The following is a 19,683-nucleotide window of genomic DNA, read 5'->3' on the forward strand; positions in this document are numbered from 1 at the left end:
CCACTTTAACTGCAAACTACCACTTTAACTGCATCCCTTAGAATCCTGACAATACAGCCCATCATTACTCTTATATACAAAGAAAAATCCTAAGAAACTGATTTCATAATGTCCATCCATGATTTTATATATAACACAGACATTGTAGAAAAGGTACACGACAGATAGAGCACCACGACCCAGATATGACTACCAGCCATATGCCAACTTACAGGTGCGCGTCGAAGTGGGAGTCAAGCAACGCCAGGATGGCGGCGTCCTCCAGGTCATCGTACAGGTGCGCATCCGTGCCCATCCATCCCACCACCCACGACGCCGCCGTGCCGCTCGCGCGCATCCCGAACATCCCTCCCTCTAGGCTGCAAACATATAGCAGACGTGTAACGCAGCAGCATCTGCTTCCAGTGGCACCAAGTATAAACTTAAAAAACATGTTTGGACAACCAACTAAGAATTAGTGGAACATGAGAGCACTGGCAGGTGCGGAGCTGGAGCCAAAGTCACTCTGATGCATCATTTAAAAAAATTCAGCAGTAAATATAAGTGTGCTTCATAACCTCTGCCATAGAAAGACAAGTATGCTTGGCACAGAGATTGATATAGAATGCAATGCCAGTGCATCCGAACCAAATATAGAGAAAGCGGCAATATATCATTTTCCTTGATGCAAATTTGCAAATGGGAAACATGGAACAAACAGCAGCAGTGCTCATCCCAGATTTTCCTTGACTGTGCTTTGTTGTTTCGACAACACCCACTACTGAATCCCAGATTTAATTTACCCCCATCTGCATTTGTTGTGGATACATTTGCCCCCCTCTTACTGCGGATACATTTGTGCACAGCTTGTTTCCCGAGGAGATGAAACATGAGTGAGACCCATGGTACAACAGATTTTTTATGGTAGATCAATCATAAAACAACGCTCCAGTTATTCCCAGAGTTACTGAAATGAACTGAAGCATTTCAATTATAAGCCATGGTGTATTACCAATAAAGCAACAGACCATCAAATTAATTACCTTAGGATACCGACTAATGTCAGTTCTAGATTATTATAAAAAAGATTGAAATGATTCACAAAGGAGTTTGATAGCTCATGTTTTTGCAGTTAGATCAGTGAGAACTGTACCATGGTAGCTTGAAGTTGTCTCTCCAGCGAGTTTGCTTGGAACAACTTGCAGATATCTTGTTCAGGCATACAATTATATCTGAGAACGTTGGCCTGCCGGAAGGTGTTGGATCCCAGCACTCTTGTATTAGCCTGTGACATGCAAAAAAAACTACTGTGAGCCGCAGATAGCGAAATTAAGCAAGGACAATGCAGGGGAATTTGGACACGTGAAGCCAGAGCACCTTGAAAGATTATTAATACAGTATATAGATATGTATGAACAGAAAGCAAAAGCTACGCAAACATATGACTATAAATAAAGAGGGAGAACGGAGCACAGCATAAGATTCACTTACTCTTTCACGCCCTCAGGATATGATTTGGATTTATTCTTGAATAATGGTCTCAAACCCTCTGAACAAATCATCTTGGCCGCTTCCTCTTGAGGCTTTGGGTGAAATGCAGGAGATCCTTCAATCATCTGAACAATAAATATAAGATAATGTACACGTGTGACACTTAGCTAAAAATATGTGCTCAATTTGAATTACGGACTGGCGACAGCTGCAACAAAATGTTAGTGTGAATTCCTTGGCGGTTCCTAATTAAGAAGCGTGAGAGATTCCATGTATATCAGTTGATTTATTGTTTTGAAGGTTGGATACTTCTACATACCTCATAAAGAATGAGACCGAATGCAAATGTTGATCTAGGCGAGAGGAGCAAGGAGAGGGAGCGCACGTACCGGCGCCACTCGCGGAGGAGGATTCCATTATGGGCCCCCATCTGGGAAGGGTCGGGGAGGACGGGGTCGGAGTCGGTGAAGAGGCCGTCGTCGTCCTCGTGGTGCATGCCATTGCCATTGGAGTCGAGCATGTCGAGGCATGCGCGGCGGCGGAGTCGTGGCGGAAGGCGTAGGGGCCGAGGGAGGCCGGGAAGTCGTCGCCGCCGCTCCCGGAGACGTGGATGTCGGCCGCCGGGGCTCCGCCGTCTGTGAAGCTGAGGAAGGGGTCGTCGTGGAAGGGCGCGGCGGCTGGGGAGGAAGTCGGCGAGTCGAAGGCGGTCGCCATGGACGGGCGATGGGGTCAGGATCGGGCCGGCCCTGGCTGCACGGAGGCCCTGGCTGCACGGAGGTGCCCGCGGAGGAGGATCTACGGCCTCGGGCACTCCGCCGGGGCGCCGTAGGAGGGGGCTCCCTCTCGTCGAGCGCCCAGCCGTCCACGGCGCCGTCGTCCTGGGCCTGGTGCGAGGGGACGGGCGGCGGAGTCCTGCTCCATCCCCGCGAGCTAAGACGAGCAAGAAACTCGGCGAGGGTGAGGAGGACGACGAGGTCGGCAATGGGTGGGAGCGGCAGGGACAGGACGGGGACGGGGAGATGGGGACAGATCGGGAGGGACAGATCGGGAGGGGGCGGGGACGGGGAGGAGGTGGCGGCGGCGAGGATATGGGGACGAGGGTGCGATGGGGGGAGGGGTCTGAGCTAGGGTTTGGGTTGCCGGTGGTTTTTTTCTTCTGTAGATACATCGATGGATGGATGTGAGATCATAAGGTGGATGGATGGATGGATGGGCGCCATGTCATCAATCCGTGGAAAGAGTTTTGATTGGTTAGAAAAAACAATGATTTAAAATAGTTTTCAGGTACTAAAAATAAAGGAATTTTGTGAAGCATCTATCAAATTTTTTTTACAAAAGGGCATTGTTTGATGTGATTTTGTGCTTATGTTTTGCTGAAATTTTAAATAAGATGGGTCATTTCCCTTCTTCCAGCTTATCTTTAGCTAGCTTTTGTTTGATTTGGCAGGGTTCTTTGCATGCATGTTAGGATTATGTGGGTACGTATACTTTTTGAAAGGCTAGGACTCCATCACCACATGGAGCTCGTCGAGATACCGCCCACTTGGTCATGGAGGTCGACGGCACCAAGGGCTCCATCACCACCGCGCTCCTCTAGGTCTGGAGCGGAGTGTTCAGCACAACAAGGCGGGTTCACGAGCCACAGCAATGAGAGACACTGCTGCGAGCCATGACGAGCAGCCGGGATACGAACGAACAGAGAAACGGGAACGGTCAAACATGAAGCTAGCTAATTTGGGCTCGGGCAGTTTGGTCACTGATTTTGTGTTATATTTCCATGTCGTCCATAAGGGGCAAATCATTAAGACTCTCACAAAGGTGTGGCTAATTATTAGTAACAAGAAAAACAGCGGTAAATCCTCAAAGTGTAAACAAACTTGTGGCAAATCTTCAAATTCCCCTTCAAAAAATCAATGATTTAAAATAATTTTCAAGTACTAAAAATAGAGGAATTTTATGAAGCATCTATCAAAAACATTTTGCAAAAGTGCACCATACAAATTTTGAAAAGTTAATTACATAGGTTACTGTAGCTATATTATCGGCTCTCGTGGAAAAGACAAATTTTCGTTGAATCAGCTGGAAGCGTCTCAAATTTGAACTACAGCTATATTATAGTTTGATCTTTATTTTTCCAAAAAATCATTTCTAGGTACACAAGTATCTACTTAATCAGAGAAACATCAAAATATTTTCAAGATTCAACCACTAGGTAGGAACGGTCATACCCGCTGTTTTGACCACATTTTGAAATGGCCATGAAAAATTCAAAAAAATGGAAAACCTTTGCATTGTGTCATTATATGTGACAGAGTTACCAGGAAAAATAATAAACTTGTAATACGACAATTATTTTAAAAAAGTGTTCTTAAAAATGAGTTACCAGGAAGATCCATGGCTTTCAAGCCAAAATATCAATCTTATGGCCACATTAATGACATAGTTTGTTGAAATGATATAATATTATGCACAAGGATGCATATTGGAATGACAAACAATATTGATTAAGGAAGTTTTCATTTTCCTGGTATGTAAAAATCATTTTCCATTTTTCGAGTGTCCAAAATGAACTTTTTTGTGAAGAACCTACCATATATTTGTTTCAAAATTGGACCAAATCATTTTTCTAAAATACTAGGTCATATTTAATGTATAATTGACAAAATGGTTGGGTGTTAAAGGCTTTTATCGATCTCTCCTAAAAAAGACAAATTTTCGTTGAATCAGTTGAAAGCGGGTCAAATTTGAACTGCATCTACATTATAGTTTGCTCTATATTTTTGCTAAAAACAATTTATAGGTACACAAGTATCAATTTAATCATAGAAAGATCAAAATATTTCCAAGATTCAACCACTAGGTATGAACGGTCATACCCGCTATTTTGACCACGTTTTGAAATGGCCATGGAAAATTCAAAACAAATTCAAAAAAATGGAAAATTATTGCATTGTGTCATTATATGTGACAAAGTTATCAGGAAAAATAATAAACTTGTAATACGACAATTATTTTAAACAAGTGTTCTTAGAAATGAGCTATCATGTGTGAAGATTCATGACTTTTAAGCCAAATGATCAATCTTATAGCCACATTCATGACATAGTTTGTTGAAATGATATAATATTATGCACAAGGGTACATATCGGAATGGCAAACAATGTTGATTAAGGAAGTTTTCATTTTCCTTGTATGAAAAATTCATTTTCCATTTTTCAAGTGATCAAAATGAGTTGTTTTGTGAAGGACCTACCATATATTTGTTTTATAATTGGACCAAATCATTTTTATAAAATACTAGTCCATATTTAATGTACAATTGACAAAATGGTTGGGTGTTAAAAGATTTTATCCACCTCTCGTGAAAAAGACAAATTTATGTCGATTCAGTTGGAAGCGGGTCAAATTTGAACTGCAGCTGCATTATAGTTTGCTCTTTATTTTTCCCAAAAATCATTTATAGGTATATAAGTATCTATTTAATCAGAAATACATGGTGTGGTGCCTTGATGTCAAGGTTTGCATGGTGGTCGAGGGCCCCAACTCCAGAGTGCGTGAACTTGCATGCCAGTCGCATGGTCACCGCCTAACCGTTGCATTGCCACGCGTTCTAGGTGGAATAGTCATGTCTGGTGGGTTGGACAATCCCTCGATAGGTGTTAGCAAGAATAATACAATAGAATAATCTCATGAGGAGACTGAACTAAGCACAAACATGAATTAGCAGCCAAGTGTTTGATTAGCGGTGCGGGTAATTCACATAGACAATGGGCCTAAATTTTGGCTGAGGATGATCATCTACTAAGGAGACTCTCTTGGCAAATTTTTATCTCAAATGGATGAATCTAGGTGGCACTTGCTTTGCAAAGTAACACATTGTGCAGAAATATGGATGTTGAAGCTAGGATCAAATGAATGAATGGATTGACCTGAAATTTGGTGTATGATGTTAATTTGGGCATATGAAGGCACTGTATAAAAATTATACCATTTGGACATGCCAAAGTGACACTTCCTTCATAATGTGCCAATCTGGACAGAAAATGGTAATTAAAACTGGGCTCACATAGATGATTGGATTGAGCTTAAATTTGGAGGAGGATGATAATTTGGGCACATTAAGGTACTGTAAAAAAATCATAAAATTTGGATAAACAAAAATTGTACTTCCTTCACAATGCTCTCTACTGAATAGAATATTGGGAAAATATTGAGAGAAACTGGCTGAATTAAATGAGCTAAAATTTGGTGCAGTGAGGTTATATGCTCATTATCATCCCGTGGTAAATTTTTCATCAACTATAACGCAATATAAAACATAGTTGCTTCACAAAATGAAAATATTACCAAAAACAAAGATTGGATGATGAGCTCACATGAATTGTTAGATGTGGCTAAAATTTTATGGAGAGCTACGTTTTGCGCACATATATGATGTGGAAAAAATTCAACTCATCAAGATATTCCTATCTAGTACTTCCTTCAAAAAGTTGTTAGCTGAACACAAACTTTGGAAATTTGCTGAGAAAGACTTACTAGGGAAATCGTTACGAAAGTTTTCATGAGGCAATGATTTGGATAGGAAAGAGTGCCCAAACAATATGAGGGTAATCAAAGAAATAGAAATAGCACTTCCTTCACAAAGTGATATTCTGAACAGAATAGGAAAATGAATATTTTTGAATTATTTTCGAACTATGGAAGGGAGGGTTTTCACATATTTGAGGAATATATAGTCCAAAGTATTTATGAGAATTTTTCGAGAATTTTTGGAATTATAGAATAGTAGGTTGCTTCACAAACTAGGATCAGGTGGGATAGAATGGACCCACGAGTGACATGTCAACATAGTTAGAACATGTTACGACATTTTTACAATCGTCGTAAAAGTTATGACGATCTCATCTTATGCGGTTACGACGTTTTGACTCACATCGTCGTAATTTATATGTAGATTTGATCCCCTCAAACGGTTTACGACGATCTCGGATGAAATCGTCATAGATTTATGACGAATTCATCAACGACATTTTAAAAAACATCACATATGAGCATATTTCTTGTAGTGAGAGGACAAGAAATAGGAAAAACGAAAAGAAAGAAGAAGAAGAAGAAGAGAAGGAGGAGAAGGAGGAGGAGGAGGAGGAGGAGGAGGAGAAGGAGGAGAAGGCCAAGGACCTTCTGGTCCTTCTCCTCCTCCTCCTCCTTCTCCTCCTTCTTCTTTATTTCTTTTTCTTCTCCTCCTCCTCCTCTTTCTTATCCTCTTTCGTATTCTCCTTGCCTTAATTTCCCCAACAATGACATAATTAGCCCATTTAGCTCCAAAATGCCATAATAACCTCAAAATGGCATAGGAACCTTGGTTAGCTCATTAATATTATATACTTAGCTTGTTTTCCTCTAAAATGGGATAATTAGCCCAGTTAGCTCCAAAAAGACATAGTTAGCTAATTTAGCTCCAAGAAGAGGAGAAGAAATAGGAAAAATGAAAAGAAAGAAGAAGAAGAAGAAGAAGAAGAAGAAGAAGAGAAGGAGGAGAAGGAGGAGGAGGAGGAGGAGGAGAAGGAGGAGAAGGCCAATGACCTTCTAGTCCTTCTCCTCCTCCTCCTCCTTCTCCTCCTTCTTCTTTATTTCTTTTTCTTCTCGTCCTCCTCCTCTTTCTTATCCTCTTTCATATTCTCCTTGCATTAATTTCCCCAACAATGACATAATTAGCCCATTTAGCTCCAAAAAGACATTATAAGCTGAAAATGGCATAAGAACCTTGGTTAGCTAATTAATATTATATACTTAGCTTGTTTTCCTCTAAAATGGGATATTGGCCCATTTAGCTCCAAATAGACATAGTTAGCTAATTTAGCTCCAAGAAGAGGAGAAGAGGAGAAGAAATAGGAAAAATGAAAAGAAAGAAGAAGAAGAAGAAGAAGAAGAAGAGAAGAAGGAGAAGGAGGAGGAGGAGGAGGAGAAGGAGAAGGAGGAGAATGCCAAGGACCTTCTAGTCCTTCTCCCCCTCCTCCTCCTTCTCCTCCTTCTTCTTTATTTCTTCTTATTATCCTCCTCCTCCTCTTTCTTCTCCTCTTTCATATTCTCCTTGCCTTAGTTTCCCCAACAATGACATAATTAGCCCATTTAGCTCCAAAATGCCATAATAACCTCAAAATGGAATAAGAACCTTGGTTAGCTCATTAATATTATATACTTAGCTTGTTTTCCTATAAAATGGGATAATTAGCTCATTTAGCTCCAAAAAGACATAGTTAGCTAATTTAGCTCCAAGAAGAGGAGAAGAGGAGAAGAAATAGGAAAAATGAAAAGAAAGAAGAAGAACAAGAAGAGAAGAAGGAGAAGGAGGAGGAGGAGGAGGAGGAGGAGAAGGAGGAGAAGGCCAAGGACCTTCTAGTCCTTCTCCTCCTCCTGCTCCTTCTCCTCCTTCTTCTTTATGTCTTCTTATTCTTCTCCTCCTCCTCTTTCTTCTCCTCTTTCATATTCTCCTTGCCTTAATTTCCCCAACAATGACATAATTAGCCCATTTAGCTCCAAAAAGACATTATAAGCTCAAAATGGCATAAGAACCTTGTTTAGCTCATTAATATTATATACTTAGCTAATTTAGGTCCAAGATGATGAGAAATGAAAAGAAGGAAGTAGAAGAAGAAGAAGAGAAGAAGAAGAGAAGGAGAAGGAGAAGGAGAAGAAGAAGAAGGGTGAGGAGAAAAAGAGAAGAAGAAGTAGAAGGAGGAGAAGAAGGAGAAGGAGCCCTCCTTCTTCTCCTTCCTCTTGTCTCCTCCTTCTTCTTCTCTCCTCCTTCTCCTCCTTCTTCTCCTTCTTCTTCTCTTCTTCTTTTTTCTTCTTCTCCTCCCCCTTCTCCTTCTCCTTCCCCTCCTCCTCCTCCTCCTCCACCTCCTTCTTGTTTTTCTTCTCCTTGTTCTCTTCTTGCTTCTTCTCTTTCTTCTTAAATTTAGCTTATTTGTCATATATATGTTGTTGTTCTTCTTCTTCTGACTTTCTTATTCCCATTTTGCAGATTGGATGTACTACATGCATGGAAGCTGGCACTGGAGTGCTTTAGTTCCCGTTTTTATTTGAGTTGATGAACAATGTGGAACTATATGTATATGTATATATGGATGAACTATATATGTGCAACTATATGTATGTATATATGGATGAGACTTTGTATGTGTTGGTTCTTTTGATATATGGGGTGTACATTGATGAACAAATGGCATTGATGAGCTTTATATGTATATCATATATGTGTTGTGACGTATTTATCATATATGTGCTATGAATTATATATATATGTGCTGTGAAATAGAAAAAATAAACAAAAATGTGACAATATAGGCTCTTTGTCGTCTACCAGCTGATGGCAAAGGCCTTTGCCATCAGCTGACCGACGGCAAAGGTGCCACGTGCACCCAACTGTGCAACCTGGGCAGCAGCAGCTGGCCATATAGTATGTTTGCCATCTGCTTCCAGGGGGCAGACGGCCAAGAAGAGGGCACGGAGGGGGGAGGAGGGGTAGGCACACGACAAAGAGTGGAGGGGGGGAGGAGGTGGAGGCAGACGGCAAAGAAGAGGGGGAGGCGGACGACAAACAAGAGGGGGAGGCAGACGACAAAGAAGAGGAGGGAGGCAGACGGCAAAGCCTCTGTTAGCCCCTAATGGAGGCAACGCCTGCCGGCTACCGTCTCCACCTCTTTGCCGACTGCTCTTATGGAAAGCTGACGGCAAAGCTCTTTGCCGTCTGCTTCGGTGAGGCAGACGGCAAAGAAGCTACAATGCCGTCAGAGGCTGACGCAAAAATTTTGCCGACAGTGGGATTCTTTGCCGTCTGTGATATACTCTTTGCCATCTGTGATATACTCATTGCCGTCTGTGATGGCAGACGGAAAAGAAGCTAATTCCTGTAGTGACATGCAAATTTACTTGGAACGGCAGGTAGATACCGCACATAGGTAGGTATGGTGGACTCATATGGCTCAACTTTGGGTTTATGGAAGTGGATGCACAAGTAGTATTCCCACTTAGTACAAGTGAAGGCTAGCAAAAGACTGGGAAGCGACCAACGAGAGAGCGACAACAGTCATCAAAATGCATTGAGAGTAACTAACATTGAGTGCAAGCATGAGTAGGACATAAATCACCATGAACATGAACATCATGGAGGCTATGTTGATTTTGTTTCAACTACATGCGTGAACATGCGCCTAGTTAAGCCACTTGAAACATTCAAAGGAGGATACCATCCTATCATACTACATCATTGTCATCTCAATATTCATGTGGCCAACCAACACAGACCATTATAAGCTCCTAGTTAAGTAAGCATGACATAAGCAACTATGATCTCTAAGTTGTCATTGCAAACATGTTTCTCTCACAACAAAGCTGAATCAGACATGATGAGCTAGTCATATTTACAAAAACAAAATAGATCGAGTTCATACCAGCTTTTCCAGGCTCAGTCACTTCATCATATATCATCATTATTACCTTTCACTTGCACGACCGAATGATGTGAACAATAATAAGAATTCTCGTGCATTGGACTAAAGCTAGAATCTGCAGGCAAACACAAAGGACAAGACAAAGAAATATTGCTCTTTGAAAGCTAAACAGGTATGCATGCAAGAGCCACTAAACATTGTAACCAATATCTTCTACCTTGACCCAAAGAAAAAGAAAACTATCTACACGGGAAAGCTCCCAACAAGCAAAAGAAGAAAAAGAAAATCTTTTTCGGTTTTCTCAAACTAGACAAACACACGAAAAGAAACGAGAAAAAGAAAATAAACTAGCATGGATGATACGGTGGCAAAGTGTGAACACCGGCTAACAAAGTGAAAGCATAAGCAAGAATGTAAAGTCAGTGAGAACACGTACTCCCCCAGCTTAGGCTTTAGGCCTAGCTTGGTCTACTCCCAAGGACGGTCCTGGCGAAACCCAAAATCATAATGGGCGTTATATGGGAGCGTTGCAGCCACTGCCTGGATAGCTGCCTCACGGAGACGAGCAGCCTTTGCCTCCCTCTCATACTCCTTTGCCTCTCCTCTGGTTATGTAATATCTCCATTTTACCTGAAAGTCAAAGAGAGAAGGAGCAGGAAGGGTAATATGGAAAACACGCTGTCGATTAAATATCAGTCGGTATAGGAGGGATTCATCATCCCTCTCAAGGAACTGGTAGCGTGTTATAGCGAGGCGGTCAAGGAAAGCTGTATGGAGCGGGGGATCTCCTGCGCGGATAGGTACTCCAAGAAAATTTGCTATGCGAGTGGCATAGATGCCGCCAAAGAAATCCCCATCAATAGCTTTCTTATTCAGCCTCCTTGCTATAATAGCTCCCAAGTTGAAGCTTTCGTCACCCGTCACTACGCTCTTAAGGATACTAAGGTCGGGTGCGCAGAGGTGACAATGCTCAATCTTGCCATTAATGCATCTGCCTATGAAGAGGGCAAAGTAATGCAAGGCAGGAAAATGAATACTCCCCATGGTAGCTTGCGTAATGTCTCTTGTTTCTCCAACCGTAATACGAGCGCAAAAATCTCTAACAGAAGATTTAGGAGGATCATTAGGGTTACCCCAAATAGGTATTTTGCAAATTCTACTGAAATCCTCTAAATCCATGGTATACGATTGATCATAGAGATCAAACAGTACCGATGGCTCACGGCCAGCTGAAAATTTGAATCTACGAACAAAAGAGGCAGTGAGAGAAACATAATGTTCACATTTATCGGAGATGAATTCTTCAAGTCCGACGTTGCGAACAAATGCATCAAACTCATCTTTGAAGCCTGCCTCAATCATAAATTCATCGGTGGCCATTCACATGGTTGTACCTGCGCGTCCCTAGGTTGGTAAGGATCAAGCTCCCGAATCGCAAGACGGGGACCTCTCTTGCTTGAGGAACCACCATGATAGTTTCTCTTGAACATCTTCCTTTTTCTGAAATTTTCAGTGACCCAAAGGAAAGGTGAACAAGGTTCAACTAAACTTGTAGCAACTACTGCCACTAGTGCCTAGAGACCATATTATGCATCAAAACTACTTGGGACCAGCTAGAATCAGCATGCAAAGCTCAAGAACATGGTCACCAAGGTAGCAAAAATACGCGGAGTATAAGGCACTAGAGCAAAAACTAATTGGACCAATGGATGAGTCACTTAGCAAGGAGTAATTTCCCCAAAACAGTTCGAAGAATGGTGATTTGAGCAAAGAGATCGAAAATCCCAGCAAGAGGAGCAAGAACACGGGTTTGAGCTGCGAAACGATTTTTTCTGGAGGTAGGAGAACTGGATGGGAGCAAGAATGAGTGGAGGGGGTGCCTGTGGGCCCCACAAGACTGGGTCGCGCGGCCAGGGGTGTGCCTGCGCCCCTAGGGCTTGTGGCCCACTGGTGTGGCCCCCAGACAGACTCTTTGTCCCGGAATTTTTCAAAAAATCCAGAAAAAATCATACTTGATTTTCACAGCGCTCGGAGAACTTTGATTTTTGGGGTACTTTTCTACCGGATGCTAAAACAGAAAACAGGGAAAACTAAACTAAATCTATCATTTTTCTTCTAAGCAACCTAAAGTGAAATCTTAAAACAGAGGTTTGTGACTCCTTGATTCATCCATCTCATGGTCATCGAAAGAAATCCGTCAATGGGGTTGATCAAATCCCCTCGACAAAACTTTCTCGAATCGCAAAAGAAGACGGAGAAGTTTTGAATAGTCACTAGGCCACCTCAATGGGGATGTGAATCTCCCCAACAAGCAAGTCATACTTCATCTTGACACGAGGAATAGGGCATTCAAAGCTCCCAATAAGAATCGATGAAGTTTTTTCGATAGCATTGATGCAATGTACTCGATATTGTTTCTTTGGAAAGTGCACCGTATGCTCATTACCATTGACATGGAAAATGACATTGCCTTTTTTGCAATCTATAATAGCCCCTGCGGTGTTTAAAAAGGGTCTTCCGAGGATGACAGCCATGGCATCATCCTCAGGAATATCCAAGATAACAAAGTCTGTTAAGATAGTGGTGTTAGCAACCACAATAGGCACATCCTCGCAAATGCCGATAGGGAAAGGAGTTGATTTGTCGGCCATTTTCAGAGAGATTTCAGTGGGTGTCAACTTATCCAGGTCAAGTCTACGATAAAGAGAGAGAGGCATAACAATGACACCAGCTCCAAGATCGCATAACGCGGTTCTAACGTAGTTTCCTTTAATGGAGCAAGGTATAGTGGGCACACCGGGATCACCTAGTTTCTTAAGAGTTCCACCCTTGAAGGTGTAATTAGCAAGCATGGCAGAGATCTCAAGATCAGGTATCCTCCTCTTATTAGTCACAATATCTTTCATGTACTTAGCATACGGAGACATCTTGAGCATATCCGTCAAACGCATTTGCAGAAAGACAGGTCTGATCATTTCAACGAATCGCTCAAAATCCTCATCATCCTTTTTCTTGGATGGTTTTGGAGGAAAGGGCATAGGTTTCTGAACCCATGGCTCACTTTCTTTACCGTGCTTCCTAGCAGCGAAGTCATTCTTATCGTATCTTCTATTCTTAGGCTGTGGGTTATCAAGATCAACACTAGGTTCAATCTCCACATCCTTTTCATTGCTAGGTTGAGCATCTTCATGAACATCACTATTGATATTATCATTAGGCTCATGTTCATCACCAGATTGTGTTTCAGCATCAGAGACAGAGGCATCTTTTGAATTCTCAGGTGTAGCAGCAACAGGGTTGCTAACGTGCAGGTTCCTATCATCTTTCTTCTTCTTTCTAGGATGACTAGGTGCATGAGTGCTAACTCCTTGAGAATCTTGTTTAGTTCTCTTCGGATGACCCTCAGGATACAGAGGTTCCTGGGTCATTCTACCGCCTCTAGTGATGACTCTGAAAGAATTGTCATTCAACTCATTGAGAAAGTCATTTTGAGCTTTAAGTAGTTGTTCTACCTGAGTAGTAACCATAGAGGCATGTTTACTCAGAAGCTTAAGATCATTGACATTTCTGTCCACACAAGCACTTAAATGACTAAGCATACGAGCATTCTTTTCCAATTGTGTGCTAACATAATCATTGAAACTTCATTGTTTGGCAACGAAGTTATCAAATTCATCCATGCATAAGCTAGCAGATTTATCAAAAGAAATATCACTCTCATCAAACCTACGCAGAAAATTTACTTCTACTACCTGTATTGGGTTATCGAGACCATGGATCTCTTCAATAGGTGGTAGATTTTTGACATCTTCAAATTTAATGCCTTTCTCTCGCATAGATTTCTTGGCTTCTTGCATATCTTCAGGACTGAGGAATAGAATACCTCTTTTCTTCAGAGTTGGCTTAGGAGGTGGTTCCGGAACAGTCCAAGCATTCTCATTGCACAAGATGTTTTTCAATAGAATCTCAGCTTGTTCTACGATCCGTTCCCTAAAAACACTACCGACACAACTTCTATCTAAGTGGTCTTTAGAAGCATCGGTAAGTCCATTATAGAAGATATCAAGTATTTCGTTCTTCTCAAGAGGGTAATCAGGCAAAGCATTCAGTACCTGGATGAGCCTCCCCCAAGCTTGTGGGAGACTCTCTTCTTCAGCTTGAGCAATGTTGTATATTTCCTGCAAGGCAGCTTGCTTCTTATGGGCACGGAAATATTTTTCAGAGAAGTAGTAGACCATATCCTGGGGGCTACGCACACAACCACGAGCAAGAGAAGTGAACCAGGTCTTAGCATCATCCTTTAGCGAGAAAGGAAACAACTTGAGCATATAGTAGTGGCGGATCTTTTCCTCACTAGTGAATAGGGTGGCTATATCGTGCAGTTTGGTAAGATGAGCTACAACCGTTTCAGACTCGTAACCTTGAAAGGGATCAGATTCGACTAGAGTGATTAACTCAGGGTCGACAAAGAATTCAAAATCCTTATCGGTCACAAAGATAGGCGAAGTGGCAAACTTCGGGTCGTATTTCATCCTAGCATTCAGAGATTTTTCTTTCCGCTTGCGCATAAGTTTCTCAACATCATAGCTATCCTTACACGCAAGAAAATCCTCAACTATCTCCCCCTCCATAACATAGCGCATATCAGGCATAACAGGCAATTCAGGCATAGTAGCAGGTTCTACTTCAATAGTATCATCAGTCTCAGAAGTATCATCACGTCTAGCAGCAACTCTAGCAATTTGTCCATCAAGGGCACCAAGTGGCAAAGTAGTATCAGGCATAGCATCATGAGGCATAGTATCAATCATAGCATCATCAGGCATAGCATCAAGCATAGCCTCATCAGGCATAGTATCAAGCATAGCATCATGAGACATAGTATCTCAAGCATAACATCATCAGGCATAGTATCAAGCATAGCATCATGGGCAGCAGAAGTAGCATCATCAAGGACAGGCGACATACCAAGATTTCTAGCAGGAGGCGAAGTCGCAAACTTACTCAAAACTGAAGGTGAATCAAGTGTAGTGCTAGATGGCAGTTCCTTACCTCTCCTCGTAGTGGAAGGCAGGATTTTAGTTCTTGGATCTTTCGGATTCCTCATAGTGATCAGCAGACGTAAGTCCCAAGTGACTCAGAGAATATAGTTGTGCTTCCCCGGCAACGGCGCCAGAAAAAGCCTTGATGTCCCACAAGCGTATGGCATCGCAGCAGTTTTTGAGGGTAGAGTATTCAACCCAAATTTATTCATTCGCTCACAAGGGGAAGCTAAAGGATATTCTCAAGTATTAGCAGCTGAGTCGTCAATTCAACCACACCTAAAATATTAGTGTCTGCAAGAAAAGTATCAGTAGCAAGGTAGTAAGATAGCAATGGCACCAGGAAAAGCTTTGGCAATTCCCAGCAGTGGTGCGAGAAAAGGCCCTGTTGACGGGATGTTAGCGCCAAAAAAAAGTCTTGCAACAAGTAACAGTAGAGTAGCAAGGAACAGTAGTAGCAGAAGTAGAGTAACAAGTAACAGTTGTAGTGACAGCAGCAACAAAGTGGCCCAATCCCTCTTGTAGCAAAGGACAAGCACTACAAGAAATATGTCTACTAACGACCTTTTTTCAGTGACCCTGGAAGGAATGGTCATAAATCTATGACCATTTGACATCATTTGGTCGTAAGCTGTCTGGAGGGGTCCTAGCCCCAAAAACCAACAACCATTTTCATCAGAAAGGTCATCACTTGCTTACTGGAAAAGGTCATAAAGTGGACAGCACCTGGCACTGCCTTATTTCTAGGTGATAATAACCAATATGAATGGTCGTTACTAAATAGTTAGAATGCACTAGGCTGGTTATGCAGCCACCTCATCAGCCTCGCTTACTTGTCATTGAGGTGCAACCCATTTGACAGGCAGGTGAGGGGCCGGCGACCGAGCGGGGACATGCGTGAGCCTCGCTTAATTCCCAAAAAAACATGCGCGAGCACATACTCGAACCCATGACCGAGCGCTTATAAGTTTATAAGTGTTTGCTACCGCCGGGCTAGAGAGGGATTGTTGCTTAGGTATCAGTATTTGGGGGTATATTATATTAAATCGCGGGTCTCTCGTATAATTGACAAGTGGGACCGACGAGGACGACCAATACTTGGCCAATTTCCGACAGGGGCCAACACTTAGCCAATTTCCGACAAGGGACAAGCAAATCTAGATCTCGGGGGCGGTGGCGACCGACGGGGACGGGGCGGCGGCGATCGATGGGGATGGGAGCGGCAGCGACCGACGGGGATGGGGGCGGCGACCGACAGGGGCAATGACCAGCAGTGGTGGTGCTGACGCCACGGCCACCTCACCCAACGGCAGTGGTGGTGGTGCCGACGCCACGGCCACCTCGGCCACGCCTCGGCCACGACGACCTCACCCGGCCAGTGGAGGTAGCGGTGGTGGTGCCGCTCGCCTCAGCCACCTCGCCCACTGGTAGTGGTGGTGGTGCCGCCGCCGAGCATGAGGGACTCACCGCCGAGCATGGGGGACTCGCTGCTGCCGCCGGACAGAAGCTGGATTAGAAAAGGAGTTAGAAGGTTTTCGAAAGAACATATGAAAGGAGTTGATGAATTCATGCAATTTGTTCGGGCAAATTTTTCCAAGGATGTTGTCACTGTTTGCCCATGCTGTAATTGCCTCAACCGTTCGAGAAAAGCTCAAGGAGTAGTGGAAGATCATCTTCTTCTTAATGGGATGGCTATCACATATGATAGATGGATATATCATGGAGAACCTTTAGCCGGACAACCTCAACATATTGAAGCTGATACACATGCCCCTCATATGATGGGTGGTGGTGATGCTGGCATTAATTTTATGGAAAATATTTTGCAAGACAATGCTGGTTTGGATGAAGAGGATGGGCATGAAGATGATAGGATTCCTGACCTACTGAAGGATCTGTACGATGCTGAAGATCATGCTGATGGGCAGAAGTCGATGTTTGGTGAGGTGTTGGAGGAGGCTAAGAGCGGTGCTCATGAAGGGGGTAAATTTTCAAGATTTACCTTCACCGTGAAGTTACTCCACATCAAGTCTTTCTATCGGATTAGCAATGCTACATTCAACGCAATACTCTGCCTTTTGACCTTGCAATTCCCTGATAGCTCTGTTCCCAGGTCTTATGATGAAGCATTGAGCATAATCCGCAGGCTGGGGCTAGGTTATGTTTCAATACATGTGTGCCCAAATAACTGTGTCTTGTTTCGGAAGGATTTTGTGAAGCATGACAACTGTCCAAAATGCAATGCCTCAAGGTGGAAAGATGCTGATGGGAAGAATTCAATACCAGAGAAGGTACTGGGGCACTTTCCGTTGATACCAAGGCTGCAGCGGATGTTTCTCTCGAAGAAATCATCGTTGGAGGTACAATGGCACAAGCTTCAGCGGCAACCTGTGGACAATGAGCTGAGCCATCCAGCGGACGGAGAGGAATGGAAAGAATTTGAACGTGAACATGGAGATTTTTCTACAGATCCAAGGAATATAAAACTCGGCATTGCCACAGATGGCTTTAATCCGTTTGGGAACCTGAACACGTCGTATAGCATGTGGCCCGTTTTTGTGGTGCCGTACAACCTGCCACCATGGGCATGCATGGATCAGTCCAACTTCATGATGTCACTGCTTATCCCAGGTCCAGAGTCTCCAGGAAAGGATTTTGATGTTTTTATGGAGCCCCTCGTAGAAGAACTGCTCCAGCTCTGGACTGGTGTACGTACATACGACGCCTCTAGTCCGGAAGAAAAGTTCAATCTACGTGCTGTAGTCATATGGTCCATCCATGATTTCTCGGCACTGCACACTCTGTCTGGGAGGATCACAGCGGGTTATCAGGCATGTGTCCATTGTGACAAAGACCCTTGCTCAAAGAGAATAAGGAGCAAGATCTGCTATATTGGGCACCACCGCTTTCTTCCCCGAAACCATCACTGGAGAAGAAGCAAAGATTTTAATGGTGAGAATGAAACCCGTGACAAGCCAGCTAAATTCACTAAGAAAGAGTTGGAGCAGCAACTTGAGAAGGTGAAGGATGTGAGACCAGGAAAGCTTGCAAAGAAAAGAAAGAGCGCGGAAGGTCAATGTTGGGACCGGAGGTCTTGTTTGTGGGACCTGCCATACTGGGCTGGTCTAAAATTAAGGCATAATCTCGATTTAATGCACATTGAGAAAAACATATGTGAGAATCTGTTAGGGATGTTTATGAACATTGAAGGGAAGACAAAGGACACTGTTAGTTCTAGGCTTGATTTGGAGGACATGGGCATAAGAGAAGATTTGCATCTACAACATGATGAAGCTGAACATACATTTGAAATGCCACGAGCATGGTATACAATGAGTAAAGAACAAAAGATAGCATTCTGTGAATTCATAAGAGCGGTGAGATTTCCAGATGGTTATGCTTATAACCTAGCAAAGTGTGTTACTTCTGATGGATTCAAGCTTTCAGTACTGAAAACCCATGATTGTCACATCCTCCTGCAAAGGATTTTACCGGCTGGCCTCCGTGGAATCATGGACAATGATATATATGAAGCGGTTGCTAAGCTAGGAAATTTCTTTAGAGAACTGTGCTGCAAAACACTCAAGTTAACTGTTCTAGAAAGACTTGAAAAAGAAATCCCAATTATTCTTTGCAAGCTTGAGAAGATTTTCCCTCCAGCTTTCTTCACCATGATGGTCCATTTGGTGGTGCACTTACCAAAAGAGGCAATGCTTAGAGGCCCTGTGCAATACGTTTGGATGTACCCAATCAAAAGAAGGTTGCTTACTTGTACGCGTTATGTGCGAAACACGGCAAGACCTGAAGGTTCGATTGCTGAAGCATATGTCGTTGACGAGTGCTTGACTTTTTGCTCTAGATACTTTGGCGATGTGGAAACAAGATGGAACCGGTCGGGCAGAAATAGAGAGCAGTCTGATTCGCATATTGGTGATGTCTCGGTTTTCAACCATGGTGTGAACTTTCTTGGAGCCTCGCGATACTTGGAGGCTGGTGATGAGTATGACAAGATGGTTTGGTATGTGCTCAGCAATTGCGCCGAGGTTATACCATATATCGAGTACGTCATATCTTGTGCACTCGTTATTTATTTACTTTTGCTTGGGTTGTTGGCACCAGCCTGATATTTTAATTCACATGTTTTGTTGGCATTGCAGGAAATGCAAGGAAGAGTTAAATCAGGAAGAAAGCCAGATCAATGTTGATACAAGGGTTGCCAAGGGATTTGCGAAATGGTTTAAGAATCATGTTGGAAGGTTGCATGAGGAGAAGAAAGTCAGTGATGATCTATTTTCTTTGGCATGCTTACCGGATAAGCGAGTGCGACTGTATTCAGCATGCATTGCTGATGGTGTCCGGTACCACACCGTTGATCGCGAGGAAAAAAAGGAAGACACAAAATAGTGGAATCGTCACTGAGGGGTCACATACTCGTGAGAACATTGACTTCTATGGTCAGCTGAGAAGCATCATAGAGTTGCAGTACAACTCTAGTGGAGGCATCCATCGCTCGGTTGTCTTATTTCGCTCTGACTGGTTTGATCTTGGTAACAAGAAGAAGAGAAAATCTTGTGTCAAGTATGATGGCCACTTCAAAAGCATCAACACTTCAAGGTGCTGGTATAAGAGTGATCCCTTTATTCTAACAGCACAAGCAACATCGGAAAATGGCGAGTTGTGCAAAGCTTTGAGCACACACACTTGTGGAGTGTGACTGA

At 43.0% G+C, this 19,683-nt stretch overlaps 1 protein-coding gene across 1 annotated transcript; it reads right to left on the reverse strand.

Moving 5' to 3' along the window:
• Nucleotides 1-893: 893 nt before the first annotated feature.
• LOC123428889 (integrin-linked protein kinase 1-like) lies at nt 894-1,990 on the reverse strand. The gene is made up of 3 exons (XM_045112996.1): nt 1,790-1,990; nt 1,471-1,595; nt 894-1,264 (listed from the first exon to the last, which is right to left on the reverse strand). Exons 1-3 carry the CDS (start codon nt 1,988-1,990, stop codon nt 1,117-1,119), a joined length of 474 nt encoding a protein of 157 aa, XP_044968931.1. The 3' UTR covers nt 894-1,116.
• Nucleotides 1,991-19,683: the final 17,693 nt, after the last annotated feature.

Source organism: Hordeum vulgare, chromosome 2H (assembly GCF_904849725.1).
Source record: "Hordeum vulgare subsp. vulgare chromosome 2H, MorexV3_pseudomolecules_assembly, whole genome shotgun sequence".
Taxonomy (NCBI): domain Eukaryota; kingdom Viridiplantae; phylum Streptophyta; class Magnoliopsida; order Poales; family Poaceae; genus Hordeum; species Hordeum vulgare.